Source organism: Lynx canadensis, chromosome B2 (genome assembly GCF_007474595.2).
Source record: "Lynx canadensis isolate LIC74 chromosome B2, mLynCan4.pri.v2, whole genome shotgun sequence".
Classification (NCBI taxonomy): domain Eukaryota; kingdom Metazoa; phylum Chordata; class Mammalia; order Carnivora; family Felidae; genus Lynx; species Lynx canadensis.
The window spans coordinates 11633948-11650227 of NC_044307.1; the positions used below are offsets into that span (position 1 = coordinate 11633948).

A 16280-nucleotide genomic window follows, 5' to 3' on the forward strand; every position below is an offset into this window, starting at 1 on the left:
ATTTTAAATTCCAAGATTTTTCAGGCCCCACAGTAAAGGTAGCAGGGGATTGGTCTAAATAGAACTTAACTCTTTAACAGATAGACTGATAATGAATCAGGATAAGGAGGTTCGTCTGTCAGTCCATTCAACAAACATTTACAGAGCGCCTCCTTGCAAGGAACCAGGCCTGCCGTGAAGAAGCAGCAGACGTCCTGTTTGTTAAGAAGCTCGTCATCTAGGAGGGGTGTTAAGGGCACAAATAAATAATTGCAGATGCAGTTTGGTATGTGCCGTGTGGAACATGAACAGGGACATGAGGGCACAGAGGAGGGCATGACCGGCTCTCCTCAGGAGAGTGGGGTTAGCGGGGCCGGAGAAGGGCTGCTGTGCCTAACCTGGGCCATTACCATCGAATGTTTTGTAGAGGACAGGGGTCTATAAAGAGAGGTATGAGGGAGTAAGAGGGAGTAACGTACATACAGATCACACTAATCTCCACCTTTATCTTATGTTATTTATTAAAAAAAATTTTTTAACGTTTATTTATTTTTGAGACAGAGAGAGAGCATGAACGGGGGAGGGGAAGAGAGAGAGGGAGACACAGAATCAGAAGCAGGCTCCAGGCTCTGAGCCGTCAGCCCAGAGCCCGATGCAGGGCTGGAACTCAGGGACCACGAGATCACGAACTGAGCCGAAGTCGGATGCTTAACCCACTGGGACACCCAGATGCCCCCCTCCTTTTTTTAAAAATTAATCTCCACCTTTAACAACAGGTCAGCCAACCTGTATCTTGGCCTGTGTTTTTACCAGTTTTTAGAAAAGCAGAGACTAAGAAAATAAAAATATCACGGGGCAGCCTCTTGGAAGCAGTGGATTGTGTCCCATACCACAGAGCTTTTGTTACAATTTTCCTCTCTGAAACCAGCTTAGAGATAGTAATATTTTGAGCCACCTATCTTGCTAAGTATTTGTGAAGATTACAGATCAAGCTACAAAAGGAACCATCTGACGTGCAGTGGCACTGTTTATGGGTTTTGCCAGCGCCCACAGCCCCCAGCCATCCTCCTTGTGACCTCCACCCTGGCTCCCCTCACACGCACACGCACAGATGGCTGTCCTCTGATTCTTGGTCAGATTCTTTCTCGAGCTGTCCACCTCAGGGCCAAGCTGACCCATCAATCCCCTGGCGTAATGGTTTACTTATTTTTTATATTTTTGTTTAAAAAAATGTTTATTTATTTTGAGAGAGAGAAAGAGAATCCAAGCAGGTTCCATGATGCCAGCAGGGAGCCTGACACGGGGCTCGAACCCACAAACTGTGAGATCAAGAGTCAGACGCTTAACCAACTAAGCCACCTAGGCACCCACTCTGGCTTATGGTTTATGTTCTGCAGGCAGCAGTGAAAACTTACATGTGCCCAATTACACACTTCAGAAGCAGTTTTAAAATTACAAAGCCATTTTAGTCGCAAATATACTTTCATTAACATGCGACAGCTGCGGGAATGGACGATGTTTTACAGCTGAACTTTGGGGTCAAGTGCTGTTTGTTAATTTTCCCAAATACGGCACACAAAATACGAGTGTGAGAAAGCCACTCATGTACCAAAACAGGAGGGAGGGATTAAATGAAAGACCCAGCACTTTCAGAACTAAAGACTTTCTATGCGCAGAAGTCAGACCGTTCTCACTGCAGAAAAAAATACTTCACAAATTTATGATTTAGGGTTTGTTTATATTTTAGAATCAAAATTTCTATTTTTTGCAAGATGCACTTTGATCGAGAACTTAGTGAAATTGATACATTTCCAAATTTATCAATTTCTATAAGTACTTGTGAATTTTACTTTCATATTTACATCACACTTTCATTGGCAGACAAGTATCATCGAGAAAAAAAGATTGCACATAAACTAACAGATGACCATCCCGTACAACATAAGGATAAGCCAAAGAGAATTATGGCTTTAGTCTCTATTTTCTTATTTTTATCGCTTCCTGTAATTTTGAGACTTCTTCTGCCAAAGAAAACAAAGTTTCTGGGGGCCCTTCCAAGAAAACAGAATTGTTAAAAATACTACAATGAAGTACTACATAGTATTTTAAGCACCTGCTTATTAATAATTGTTAAAAAGTCAATTTAGGGAGTATTTCCTATTTCATCTATGGAAACAGAACACTGCTTGAGTTTTAGGTTTCCACAAAGCACCAATGGCACTTGTTGAAGTAAGACCATGGTCTCACAATTATGAAGGGAATGTGGGTCCATGTGGATCGCTTTTCTTCAGAGGCACGATTCCAAACACCCTTATCTCAAGAAGTATGAGAGCAGGGTGCCCGGGCTCAGTCTGTTAGGCAGCTGACTCTTGATTTCGGCTCAGATCATGATCTCACGGTTCCTGAGATTGAGCCCCATGTCTGGGCTCTATGTTGACGGGGTGGAGCCTGCTTGGGATCCTCTGTCTCCCTCTCTCTCTGCCCCTCTCCTGCACATGCGCGCTCTCTCTCTCTGTCAAAATAAATAGATAAACTTGAAAAAAAAGAAGAACCAGAGGAAGGGTCATGAAAATACATCTCACGGTCTCGTCCATGACTTCTGATGGTTTCCCTCTCATGGAGTCTCTGTACATCATTCCTTTGAGAACCTGGAGGGGTGTGTGAGCTATGGCAGTAGATGAAGAAAAGACAGAGCAACAAACAAAGTCCCTTCAGAGAAGCTTTGAGGTGGAACACGGCTGGGGAAAAACATACATAGTCTATGTGAGTTTGGGGAAACCAGTTAATTTACTGTTTTTTCTTTCTTTTTTTTAAAACAGTGCATTTAAGGGGCACCTGGGTTTGAGCCCCGGATCGGGCTCTGTGCTGACAGCTCAGAGCCTGGAGCCTGCTTCAGATTCTGTGTCTCCCTGTCTCTCTGCCCCTCCTCTGCTCCCACTCTGTCTCTGTCTCTCTCAAAAATAAATAATAAAAATTAAAAAAAAAAAAAAAAAGAAACTCTTTTGGCTCCATCTAATGAAGCGAGCATTTAGTGAGTTTCTATCAGCTGGGAATTTGTGGCAAGCAGGTGGCAAGGGACAGGTGCAGGGGAGGCATCTGTGACCAATATTCCGCCGCCTGTAATAAAATGCACTGTCCATTTCTGTTACCGCCATCTGATGGAAGAAGTAAAGAAATATTACATATGCGGCTCTTGGACAAGGAACACAATCCGTAGTTAGTTAATGGAATAACATGGTAGAAATTTCATTGCGAAGAAATGTGATTACACATGAATGCGTTTCACTTAGCAAATGTGACCGGGCACTGTGTTTAAGGCCCCGTAGCAGCCGCAGCTGCTGGTTCCCAGCAGAATGGGGAAAGCGCCCTGCTTTCAGGAGCTCCCGGCCTCGGAAGAGAGACAAGACACTTCTGTGTTCCCAGACAACAGGCACTCAGCTCTTGCCTTCATGTCTTTGCTCAGGCTATGCCTTTGTTTAGAAGGCTCTTCCCCAACGTATAATCTGGAAAACCCTCATAGATCCTTCAAGGCTCGACTCCAACGTCTCTTCCTTTTTGTACGTTGTCTCTCCCAAGAGCAAATTTCCTGTTTCTCTGTTACGAGGACCCGTGAGGAACACGCTTATTAGAATCCTTCACGCTACACTGTAATTATCTGTCTGTGCATTCAGGTTTGGTCATGAGCCTGAGCACTAAAGAGTCACTCATTATTCATCCCAAAGTCACTGGTAATGTGGCCCAGCGCCTGACACCTGGTAGGTGCTTCGTAAGTACTTACTGAAGTGAGTAAGTAACTGCTTTATAAGGTAGAAAGTGCTAAGCATCATAAAAGAAGTACAAATTTTAAGAGGTGCCAGGGGGTGGTCTGTGGAGGGAAAAGGATAACTTCCAGCTTCGGGCATGGAGATGAGCAGAGGAGATAGGCGACTCGGTTCTTGGGAAGGAGGCCATGTGAAAATGGCACTGAAGGTTGGATGGGTCGGATCTGGCACAAGGAAGCAAGAGGAAGGGGGTTCCAGGAGTGTTGTCGTGACAACAGATAACTGCAACTGAAATGTTAGCATCACACGAGAACTGACAGATCCACGTTCATGTTGCCTTTCCAGGCATCACCTTCTGAAGTGACACACTTGTTTAACCAAACTACCACTCCTCAAGACTCTCCTTTAGGACTGCCTGCAGATCTGTTTACAAAAACATAACGCACCAAGCAATCATTCATTCCGCTCTACTCTGCCCCTTCTGACTGCAAAGAGTATGACTTGAATTAATCCCTCTCCAAAGAGGGTCTCAAAGGCTTCTGGCCATTTGAAAAGATAAAAGTCACTTAAAAAATATGTTTGTTTTTGAGAAAGAGAGCATGGGGGAGGGGCAGAGAGACAGGGACGCTGAGGATCCGAAGCAGGCTCCACACTGACATCAGAGAACCCGATTTGGGACTCAAACCCACAAACCATGAAATCATGACCCGAGCTCAGATGTTCAGGTCGGACCACGGCGGGGACCACGGCAGGGATTCCTGGGGGGGGCCTGGTTTCAGGAAGCAGGCAAGTCCCCCAGGAGCAAGGGCTGAGCTTCGCCCCAGAGGTGTGGCTCCTTGGGGGTGAATGAGAACCCAGGCCTCAGCTCAGCTCTGGGCTCAGCTCTGGGCTGGACTGACAGTGGACCTCATTCAACACCTCCTCCTATTCAGGCACCCCCTGCTTTGCTCTAGGGAGCACCTCTGTCTGCACCCCTAAATCACAACCTCCTGATTTTCCTGGGAGGGGCTGAAGGAGAGGGCAGGGAACAGGACAAGGCCAAGTACATCACTGCCTTCAATGTCACACGTGAAGGAATTTTAAATGAACGCACTTTAATTAAAATATTCCCAAAGGTGATGGTTTAAATGAATTAGGAAGGTGTATTAATTTGCTGGCCCTCAGGTGAAGAGAGTTCAAGTTCTCGGTTAGAAAGAAGTTCTAGTAAATAAAATAACCCTGATTGTTAAGGTTGGCAGTTTTAAAAGCTACTACTGCTTTGATTTAGGAAGAGAAAAATTTAAGTACTCTAAAAAATTTATGTATTGTTATCAACCACCAATAAAACTCAAGAATATTTATGAGATAATAAAAATGGTTCTAAATATAAAAGGTTTACTTAGAGCTTCATAGTGCAGCTAATTCTAAACTATTGTGTATGAAATTGTAGATACTTATTTTTGACTTACGCTTACTCTACTGAAGATATAGCTCAAGTAGAAATAAAGTCCTCGGACAATCCCCAAAACTTCAAAAGGCAGAAATTGAAGCTTTAAGCAATCCCTCATTAAATCAGACAACTGGTCTACAAATGGTCAAGACATCATTACACAAAGTCAGTTGTGTTCCTTTGTTCTACAAAACTGCACCTACCTCTAGCTCTCTAGAAAGGTTGCTTTCTAGAGGTCATTAATACATCACAGCATTATTTACAATAGTTAAGATATGGAAACAACCTAAATGTCCACTGGTAGATGGATAGATAAGGAAGGTGTGGTCTGCACGCGCGCAAACACACACACACACACACACACATAGACACAAACACACACACTGGAATATTACTCAGCTGTAAAAAATGAGTTTGCCATTGGTGACAACATGGAAGGACCTAAACAGTATGATACTAAAGGAAATAAGTCAGTATTATACTAAAGGAAATTTCACTTCTATGTGGAATCTAAAACACCAAATCAAACGAACAAACGAAACAGTGCAGAAACAGACTCATAAATACAGAGAACAAAGTGGTGTTTGCAGGGGTGGGTGGAGATGAGCAAAACAAGTGAGGAGAATTAGAAGGGACAGGTTTCCAGGTACAAAACAAGGAAGTCACGGGAACCAAAAGCTCAGCCTAGGGGATATGGTCAGTACATTGTAGTAACTCTGCGTGGTGGCAGGTGGTCACGAGACCCGGCGGTGATCACTTCATAATGTATGTAAGTGCCGAATCACTGTGTTATATGCTTGAAACCCATATAGTATTGCACTACACTTTAATAAAATAAAGGTCACCAATAAGGTGGATGATGGCAGCTTTTCCCTAGTCCCTACGTTCCCCACATTGTCACAGTGGATAGTGGCAGCCAGCCCACACTTCTTCAAGTCTGGAGATCCTGGACTCTGGTTTTCTTCTCCTCCTCTTCTCTTGTCTCTTTGACGGATTGACTCCACTCCCCAGAAAACGCGGTCCCCCGGGGTGTTTTCCTCCACCGTGTCCTCCTTTTTTGTCTCTGCATCCACTTAACGATCGTCCCTAGGCCTCCCCCTTGGTGATGTCACCTGCCTGCTGCACCTCTCTATGGAGAATGTCTCACCTGCACCCCAAACAGCACGGGGAAGGCTCATGTCAAGGCTGTCTTGCTCCTCTGTAGAGTTCCCTGTTGTACTGATGTTGCTATGATTCTCCCAGATTTCCAGACTTGGAAACTTGGGTGTTTAGGTTTGATCTCTCTCTCTTTCAAAGGAAAGACAAAGTCCTCATCTCAGCATCCACTCTATCTCTTTCTTCCCATTGCCGTCCCCACCCTCCAGGTCACGTACGAATTGTCCCAGTCCCAGCTGTCCATTAAAGCCTCCCAACAAGGATCGGGGGGCCTCTAACCTCCTCCCCTTTTCCGTCTATCTTGCACAACTTCCAAATCACCATCTTTTTGCTCAAAAACCTATGATGAAGGAAAAAACCCTGCATACCACATATAGACCCATCTTTTTAGGAAAAGACATACAGACAGATTTCACCATCTGGCCCTAGTTTGCTTTTCTGGCCTCAATTCTCACCATTTTCAGCTCAAAAAACGACCAGCTTTTCTCTCAAAGTACTTTGTTCATGTCCTATATGCATGTGCCGAATTCTCTGCTAAGAATAAGAACTGCCCTTTCCCGGGGCGCCTGGGTGGCTCAGTCGGTAAAGCATCCGACTTCAGCTCAGGTCATGATCTTGCAGTCCATGAGTTCGAGCCCCGCGTCAGGCTTTGTGCTGACAGCTCAGAGCCTGGAGCCAGCTTCAGGTTCTGTGTCTCCTTCCCTCTACCCCTCCCATGCTCATGCTCTGTCTCTCTTTGTTTCTTAAGAATAAATAAACATTAAAAAAAAAAAAAACCTGCCCTTTTCCTTACTATCTACCTAGGGCTCTCCAAACTCCTATTCATCCTTCAAGACCCAAATCAAACATCAGCCCCTCTCTTGTCTTTTCTGCCTACCCAGGAAGTCTAACTAGCAAGGTTTCTTTTCCAACACAGCCTTGGTTATTGTAATTTATTTCTGCATCATACTTAAAACTTGCTGCTTGATGGCAGAAACTGTAACATAAATAGAATGTCTGTTGTATGCCTTGTACATGGTAGGTAGCCAATAAACGGCTATTAAGTAAATGAATTGCTAAATAAATGGATGAGTAAAAATCAAAGATCTCTGGACTCCAACTTGAATACATTTGAGCAGTGTTTTTCAAACTTTACTATGCATATAAATCACCTGGGGAAATCTTATTAAAATGCAGGTTCTGATTCAGGAGGTCTGGAGTGGGGTGCTGTATTCTGCATTTCAAACAAGTTTCCAGATTACTGCCGGCCCCAGAACCACATTGCACTGAAGGATTGTGTGTTCCTTCCATGTTCTGTGCAAGCATCTGTGCTTTGTGTTTACTGGTAGTGTGACAGTTACATCACGTTGTATCTGTTTATATGTTCCTTAGGTAGAACGTGAGTTTCAGTGGACAGAAATGTACGGACTGCATCATATACCCATTCTCTGCATTGTCAGCACCTGGCCCAGAACCTGCTGCATGCTAGGTGCTGCATACTACACTTGTTTAATTACTAGTGTCTCTCAGGCTGAACTCCAAGCCATTTCCAAGTTTACTTCATTATCTGTGCATTTGGAGCTGCTTTGTTAGTCAATGATACTCCTAACTCCCTCTGAGCAGTCTGGATCTTTTCCATAAGAGAACAAAAGTAATTGGCTACCCAAAGCCCCAAAAGGGAGCTAAAAACCCAGGAGCAATTAAGTCGACTGAATGCAGCTGTGGTCAAGGTAGACTGGAGACAGCCACTCCCCGCAGCCCCAGAGCCCCATGGAAGAGATCAAGGAGCTCTGTGATCCGGACAAGCAACACGCCGTCTAAGGCTCTACCAATTCACTTCGATGAATGAATGCAACGCACAGGATTGGTACAAGTTCTAAATGAAAATTTCGATAGAAAAGACGGAGAACAGTTTTCTTTTGTACAAATCAAGAGGGAGCCAGAGGGGCCAGAAGACTGGAAAACTTATAAGACATACATATTTAATGCGATGCTACAGGGCCTACATTATTTATAAGTCAGAATACCCTCTGGCTGAGTTTTAATTTGCTCACGGCAAACTGTTACACTTTGCGCTTTGTTAACGAACATTTGGCCTTTCCACCGAGAAAGAGGCCGGAGAGAAAGATCTACCCTGAGAATAAAGGAGTGAAGCAAAATGTCTGGCTTCGAGAAAAATAAAACCCCACCTTGTCTATGACTGTAACACCCCCAACTACCTGTCTCTTTCTGGAGGTTCGGATGACTGACAACTAACTACGTCACCATCACATAAGACTTGCTTCACGTTCGCGTATGTGGAGTTTTATCCTTTCCACACCTAATTATACCCTAGGTGTTCCCAATGCTAAAGGAATTCAAGAAAGACATGAAAAAGGACAGAAAGATGTCAGCAAGTTTAACCCCAGAAAGTGAAGAAAACAACCACATTTTATCCCGTTCATGGAATTCTTTTCGTGACCTTTTTCTGGCCAGATCCACACAGAACGGAACCATAGCCTGAATGTTGATCTGGCCAATGCATAGAAAAAAAAAAAATCAGTTATTTCGGTAATTTTCAGTGCAAAGATGCGGCCTTAGCCGTTCAATGCTTATTATCTCATCTGCAGGAACTGCCGACAAATATCACAAACCCGACCGACAGCAAGGGATGATAAGTAACAGTGTCCCTGCTGGGTTCCTGCCAAAAAGCTGATTTATCCAGCACAGCGCGTTTGAAACCCAGTGCAGACGAAACCGTGCAAATTAATATGTAAAAGAGTTGCCAGTAATTAAATGGAAAACTACAAGTTGTTTCTGGCATACAGTCCTTCTGGACCACGGTCACGTTGAAGAAAAGCTTACAGAAACGAGAAGGTTCCATTTACCACAGTAAACGTCACCAGAAATCCTACGTGGATCACTCCACAGCTGCGTCTTCCTCCAAGCTCATGGTCCCCACCAGCGCCCGCACACCTGTGCATAGACCCTCGCCCTGCAATCACTGTCCCGGAGAATAACCGGCCTCAAAGTTTTACATTCCACCCTGACAACTGACGGGAGCCACAGTTGCCCGGCACAGCTGTGGTCTGAAGGCCAATGTCAGGAGGTGGGAGCTGGCAAATCCAGTTCCAACTGTCAACTCAGGGGGAGCGATCCCTTCTTAGGGCAGTGCGTTCTTGGAAGCTCAGGGCCCTGGGCAGCTAGCTCGATGCTGGTCCCTGAGACTCCCATGGGGCTCTAATCTCAAAATCCAATTTGAAAACAGAGAAAAAAAAAAAAAAAAACCACGGTGACTCAAAATACTTGAGATGTTAAGTCACCATCAGCGTTTTGACTGTGTCCATTAAAAAGGAATGCGTTTCCCAAACCTTCTGAATGTTGTGATATCAGTGAACATGAACACCTCATCTTCCTACCTGCTCTTGGATCCTTAACATCTTATAAATACGAACTGTTTGCACGATTGTGAATAAACGAAACGAGGGCAAATAAACGAAATTATTCCTATTTATTTTTTCTTCCCAAAGGCCATTTAATCAGATCATTCTAACAGTCCTCGCAAGAATGCTGTGATTCTGGCTACAATCGCTTATTGTTCATTTTGCCGCTACGTTGACACATCATCGTTAAGTGAAGAGAAATTAGTTTGATTTAGGCTGTGGATTATGCTTTGAAATCTTTTTAAAGATGTTTAATCTTTAATTAAAATGTTTATTTATTTATTTTGACAGAGAGAGAGAGAGCGCGCAAGCGTGCGAGCAGGGGAGAGAGGGGAAAGAGAGGGAGAGAGAAAAATCCCAAGCAGGCTCCTCGCTGCCAGCACAAAGCCCCACCTGGGGCTCAATCTCACGAACCGTGAGCCAAAATCAAGAGTTGGATGCTTCACCGACTGAGTCACCCAGGTGCCCCTGTGTTTCGGAATCTTTTAAATAGATTTTAGTCATTTACGTTTAAAATTTAAAACTATGGTTTTTATAACACAGTTGATAATGTATGTATTTTTATCCCAAACTTTAGAAGAAGAGGACAAAAATATTAGGAAATATACTTCATATGTCTTAAAGCTTGCTAAAAGATTATGCATTGATGATGTTATCTCTGAACTAACACTTTCTTACCATAATCATTCCTCACTTTTAATATCTGGCCAACACTTTACCATTAAAGAAGTGAAGTAGCTGCTCTGCTTTGTAATAACTGCCATTTTAAATAGAATTTTCCCATAGCATAACATGCTCAGTAAATAACAGCCATTATTATTATGGCAATCTACACTGCCCAGTGTCTGCTCCAAAGATTATATATACGATTATTCATTTTTGAGAGACAGAGCATGAGCAGGGGAAGAGCAGAGAGAACGGGAGACACAGAATCTGAAGCAGGCTCCAGGCTCTGAGCTGTCAGCACAGAGCCTGATGTGGGGCTCAAACCCACGAACCACGAGATCGTGACCTGAAGTCAGATGCCTAACTGAGTCACCCAGGTGCCCCAGGATTATATTTTATATAACATATATACACGTTTGTATAAATATAACATTTATGTTTTAAAAAATGTACTTTGTCATCCATTAGTGGGTCATGAAATCAATTTAGTGGGTCTCAGCCAGAATTTTATAAAAAATGAAATAAAATAGAAAACATATTTGAATGCATTTCATGTGGTAAGAGACAGAACTGTTTCACGAAACATGTTTTAGTATTATGAACAGGGTGTGTGTGTGTGTGTGTGTGTGTGTGTGTGTGTGTGTGTAAACTGTATTTCTTACCACTAATTGCCTTTAAAAGTTTGAAAGCCATTGTTACAAGGCTTTTATTTCTCATGAAAATAATGAAAACACAGTATTCACTCCAGAATAAAGGAAAATAGCTACATTTATTTTTCTATAATTAATATTTGATTCTTATCTTAAATATTCAAAACACCATTACTCAGAGGTAAAAGGTATTGAAAGCATTTAAGAGAATTTTCTATTCCTTTTCCATGGGCGCCATTAGAGAATTAATGAGCTGGTGTTTGTTGACATGATTATTTTCCACAAATGGGTTCTCTTTCCTTTTCCATTTATCTACCATGAAATGTAAGACATCCAAGGACTCTTGCTGTTTAGTTTACTGTTCTCTAGTGGTGACCTATCTCCATGGCAAATACATGACAGTCTCCCTTTACAACAAACTGAAATAGCATCTCATTGGAAGTGTATGTAAAATAACACTAATCCATCCACCCAAACACCCACCTGCATCATGGTCACCTTTCTGTGTTAAAACCCTTCGAGTGTCTGTGAACTCTCTTCTCAGAAATCATAATGTTCTGTGTTAAAACCCTTTGAGTGTCTATGAACTCTCTTCTCAGAAATCATAATGTCGTGGGCAGAAGAAAAAGAAACAATTAGTTGCACTTTACAACTGTGCGTTTCTGCTTGCGGAGAAAATAGGCAAAGTAGAAAATAAAAGGAAGGGTCTGCCTTTGGGGGTCAATGTTAACGTTTGTTACAAGTGTTAGGGAGCAAAGGCAGGAATCCCACACTCCCTTGGAAAGTCGCAAACTCTGTGTTGCTATTAAGCCTACCTCACTGACATCAACATTCAGGACAAGGGGTAGGTGCTGGAGCATGGCCAACCAGAAGAATGGGGGGGGGGGGGTTCTACCCCTGAACGGAATTCACAAATATGCCCCTTCACTTTCTCCAGATTCACTCTGGTTAGATCATCCACCGTGACCCCTTAAAGGTAACATTCATTTCTAACAGAAGGGGGTTTCCATAGGAAGTCTTTCTATGACAAGTGCCGAGACTTAAAAGGGCAAGGAAGATTCTAAGAGTCCCCTGTCTCACAATTTAGTTCAAACCATTTACTGAGTACTTACTCCGTGTCAGGTACTGTGCTAGGGACTGGAGACAGAGATGAGTTTCCAACTGAGTGGGAGAGACCCCAACACACACGTACAAATGACAGTCGCATGAGCTGAGCTATACTCGAAGTACAAAGGGGGCATAGAGGAGAAATACCCATCCCAGATGGAGAGCCGATGCACATCAATGGAAGTTTCTTAAAGTGATGTTGGAGCTGAGTCTTGGAGAAGAGAGACAGGTGCTTCCCCCCAGGGAAGGTCAGACAGCATGATGTATGTTTGTTTGGGATGTTGCAAAAAGGCTAAACCATATGAGATTTGCAAGCTTTGAAACAACAATTTGATTTGGTTTGGCCTAAGCACTGCATGTGCTGAGGATCCCACCAGCAGTTTGGGAGTGCTGGGAAGCAGCGAGATACGGGGAGAGAGGAGAGACCACGCTGAAGACAGGGCAAAGGTCAGGCCAACCTCTCACAGGCTGGGATTTTGTCCTAGGGCTAAGATAACGCTTGAGGCGCTAGGATTGCCTCAGTGTTCAAAAATGTCATTCAAAAAAAATTTTTAAACATGAAAAAAAGACATTTAAAACATTTAAAAGGACATTTTCTTAATCATTCTATCTTCTTAAAATTGTAACTATTTTCAAACCTATTTCCTTTAATTTTTTTATCACACAGTTTCTTTACATATGCCATTTTAGTATGCAAAACCTTTGCACTTTAGCACGTTGGGCTGGTAAATCATTTCCCATGTAGGCATCATATATGTTATTACTTTTTTGATGTTTATTTATTTATTTTTGAGAGAGAGAGAGAGAGACAGAGAGAAGAGGGGAGGGGCAGAGAGAGAGAGGGAGACACAGAATCTAAAGCAGGCTCCAGGCTCCACACTGTTAGCACAGAGCCTGATGAGGGGGCTTGAACTCACAAACCCCAAGATCGTGACCTGAGCCGAAGTCGGATGCTTAACTGACTGAGCCACCCAGGCGCCCCTCATATATGTTCTTTTGAATGGCTGTAGAGGTTTCATTGGGTTCTCACCATGACCAACTTAACCATTTCCTTTCTGCATGTCAGGTAGGTAGTCTCCCGATTTTCTCATGACAAACGACACTTCCATAAAGAGTTTCTACGTATCTATTTATCTTACGCTTTCCTTGAGGTAAATTCTAAAGTGTAAGGATCCTAGGCTACCAGGAATGAACACCGTTATGGCCTTTTTTTCTCCAGGGGGCAGACGGCTTGGTACTTACAGTTTTGCTCCAAGTCAGGCCGGTGGTATGGTGTTCCTTGATGTATGCTTGCAGAGCACTCCAAATGTTCAAATAGGACTTCACCCAATCCACATGGCGTAAATCGCTTTGTTATAAAAGAGGGTGGAAGAGAGTAAAGTTAGGATCTAAGATAAATTTAAAAAACACTAACAGGAACGTGGTAATCCAGTAACTAAGGCTCAGGAGGACCCTGGACCAGTTGTCTTTCTGGGTCAGTCACCGTGAACCAATTTCCGGAAAGGACCCTGAAAGGCTGGTGGCCCAGCTCTCGCCTGAGGGGAGCCGAGTGCCCTCCCTGAGCTCCAGGTGAGGGGCCGAGGGGACCCCGGGGAGCAGATCCAGCAATTTGGGCCGTGCGCCCTCACGTGACCTCTAACTAGAAGGTGACCATGGAAGAGACCTCTCTTTCTGTACCCGCTTCTGGTGCAGAATGAGAACAATGTGTTTCGGAGGGGAGAAGGGTATTGGAAGAAAAAAAAAGTCCTTTGGCTTTCTAATAATTTGGTTGATTTATTTGGCCAAGGGAGTAGTAAGGAGGATGCTGTTGCAAGGAGACGATTTTCCACAAACAGGTAACACCCAGTCCCTAACACAACGTGGGGTTTGTAGCATTGGGCACAACCGCTCAACCAGACCCCCGTTTCCAAGGCAGAGCGAGCAAACTGTATGAGGGGAGCACGGCACTGTGGCTGCTCTGTGTGGTTTTGTTTTGATAGAACAGCTTTGTTGACATACAACTCACATCCCATACAATTCATCCATTGATTTAAAAACTTTTTTAATGTGTATTTATTTTTGAGAGAGAGAGAGAGAGAGACAGAGCACAAGCAGAGGGAGGGGCAGAGAGAGAGAGAGAGGGAGACACAGAATCGGAAGCAGGCTCCAGGCTCCGAGCTGTCAGCACAGAGCCGGACGTGGGGCTCGAACTCACAAAACGTGAGATCATGACCTGAGCCGAAGTCGGACAGTTCACCAACTGAGCCACCCATTTGCCCCTCAATTCACCCATTTAAAGTGTATAATCCAATAGTTTAGGTCAGCAGCCATGCAATCATCACCACGGTCAACTTTACATTACATCACCTCAGAAAGAAATCCCATACCCATCAGCCATTACTGCACATTTCCCCCAAACTTCCCCAGCCCGGGACAATTCCTAAGCTACTGTCTGTCTCTACGGATTTGTCCATTCTGGCATGTCACAGAAATGGAATCGTACAATATGTGGGGTTTTCTGTGTGTCTGACTTCTTTCACTTAGCCTGTTTTCAAGCTTCATCCATGCTGCTCTTCTGTCAATGATTCGTTGCTTTAACGGCCGAACAACATACCATCGTATGTGCATACACATTTTATTTATCTGTTCAGTAGTCGATGAACATTTGGGTTGTTTCCACTTTGGGGCTATTATAAACAATGTTGCTACAAACATTTGTGCACAAGCTTCTGTGTGAACATGTTTTATTTCTTTTAGAGATACACCTTGGAGTAGAATTGGCGAGTGTGTCTGGTTTTTGCGGTAAAAAATATCAGGACGTATTTCTTTTTTTTTTTTTTTTTAAGTTTGTCTATTTATTTTGAGAGAGGAGGAGAGTGTCCGCGGGAGAGGGGCAGGGAGAAAGTAAGAATCCCAAGTAGGCTCTGTGCAGTCAGTGCAAGAGCCCCACGTGTGGCTCAGTCTCCCGAATCGTGAGATCGTGACCTGAGCGGAAATCAAGAGTTAGATGCTTAACCGACTGAGCCACTCAGGCACCCCTCGGTACATATGTATTTAAATGTTTATTTATTTTTGAGGGGGGGAGGGGCAGAAAGAGAGGGGACAGAATCTGAAGGAGACTCCATGCTGTCAGCACAGAGGCCAACGCAGGGCTCGAACTCGTGGACTGTGAGACCGTGACCTGAAGTCAGACACTTAACGGACTGAGCCACCCGGGCTTCCCTGTACGTATCTCCTACACTGAGTGGTGGATATAGGAGTATCTTTTGTGTTGTGATTATATTTTCCGTATATTTTATAAATATTCTTTCGTATCTCCTCAATGCTTCTGAAAACTGAAAATAACCTGAAACAGACGCAGTATTGGTCAATGGCCTGGTCCTCACGTTTCCTTCCCACTGAACAGTCTGGGCCGGCCGGTGAGGTGCGGGAGCCCCTCGATTTGCTGACCGACCAGCACTTCCACTTCTGCCGCCTGAGGGCTCAGAGGGGGAGCCGCTCTCCAGCCCAGCGCCCAGGGGGTGGATGTCTCTTGCTCTTGTTTTTGCCTCATTCCTTCCGTGAATGACTAGACATCGGCCCCATCACGTACAGCCAGCTGTTGACAGGGCCGGCCATGACATTATCGGAGGGGAAGGACTCTCATAACCCTTCCTGCAGCGGAGACACTGCGGCTTGTCTCCATTCAGCCCATTTTCAATTCCAAACCCAGTGTTAAGTGTCTCCAGGACCTATTATTTGTGCTGTGGAATGCGATGTCTATTGAAGCTGGATCTGCAGGAAAGCTCCTTGGTTGGGGCTCATCTGTACTGCCCTTCTTAGAGATGTCTCTCCATCCGCCCCAGTTGTATTTCGTCTCCACGCCCTCGCTGGTTCCCCTCTCAGGGGCCTGGTTCACTGTCTCAGCTCACTCCTGTTCCTCACTCACACTTCATCTCCCGATTCCTCCTTTCTTCTCTCTGCTTGCCCACCAGCCCTGTTTGGGGCAGTGTGAAAGAGCTGTGCCTTTACAGGATGGGTCCACCGCGAACCATCACAGAGCCCTCTGGCCGCCATGGGGACACGTATGGAATGGTGAGAGGCCTGAGAAAATTGAAACTTAAAAGCTTAAGTTACGGGAAACTGAAACCTAACCAAGCCTAACCAGCTTGTT

At 44.2% G+C, this 16280-nt stretch overlaps 1 protein-coding gene across 2 annotated transcripts in view; it reads right to left on the reverse strand.

Moving 5' to 3' along the window:
* Positions 1-16280, reverse strand: part of CAP2 (cyclase associated actin cytoskeleton regulatory protein 2) — a 152485-nt gene that overhangs the window by 20687 nt on the left and 115518 nt on the right. For both annotated transcript variants that reach the window (XM_030314790.1, XM_030314789.1), the window contains one exon: positions 13391-13496. In XM_030314790.1, the coding sequence (XP_030170650.1) occupies positions 13391-13496 (106 nt within the window). The remainder of the gene's footprint in view (positions 1-13390; positions 13497-16280) is intronic.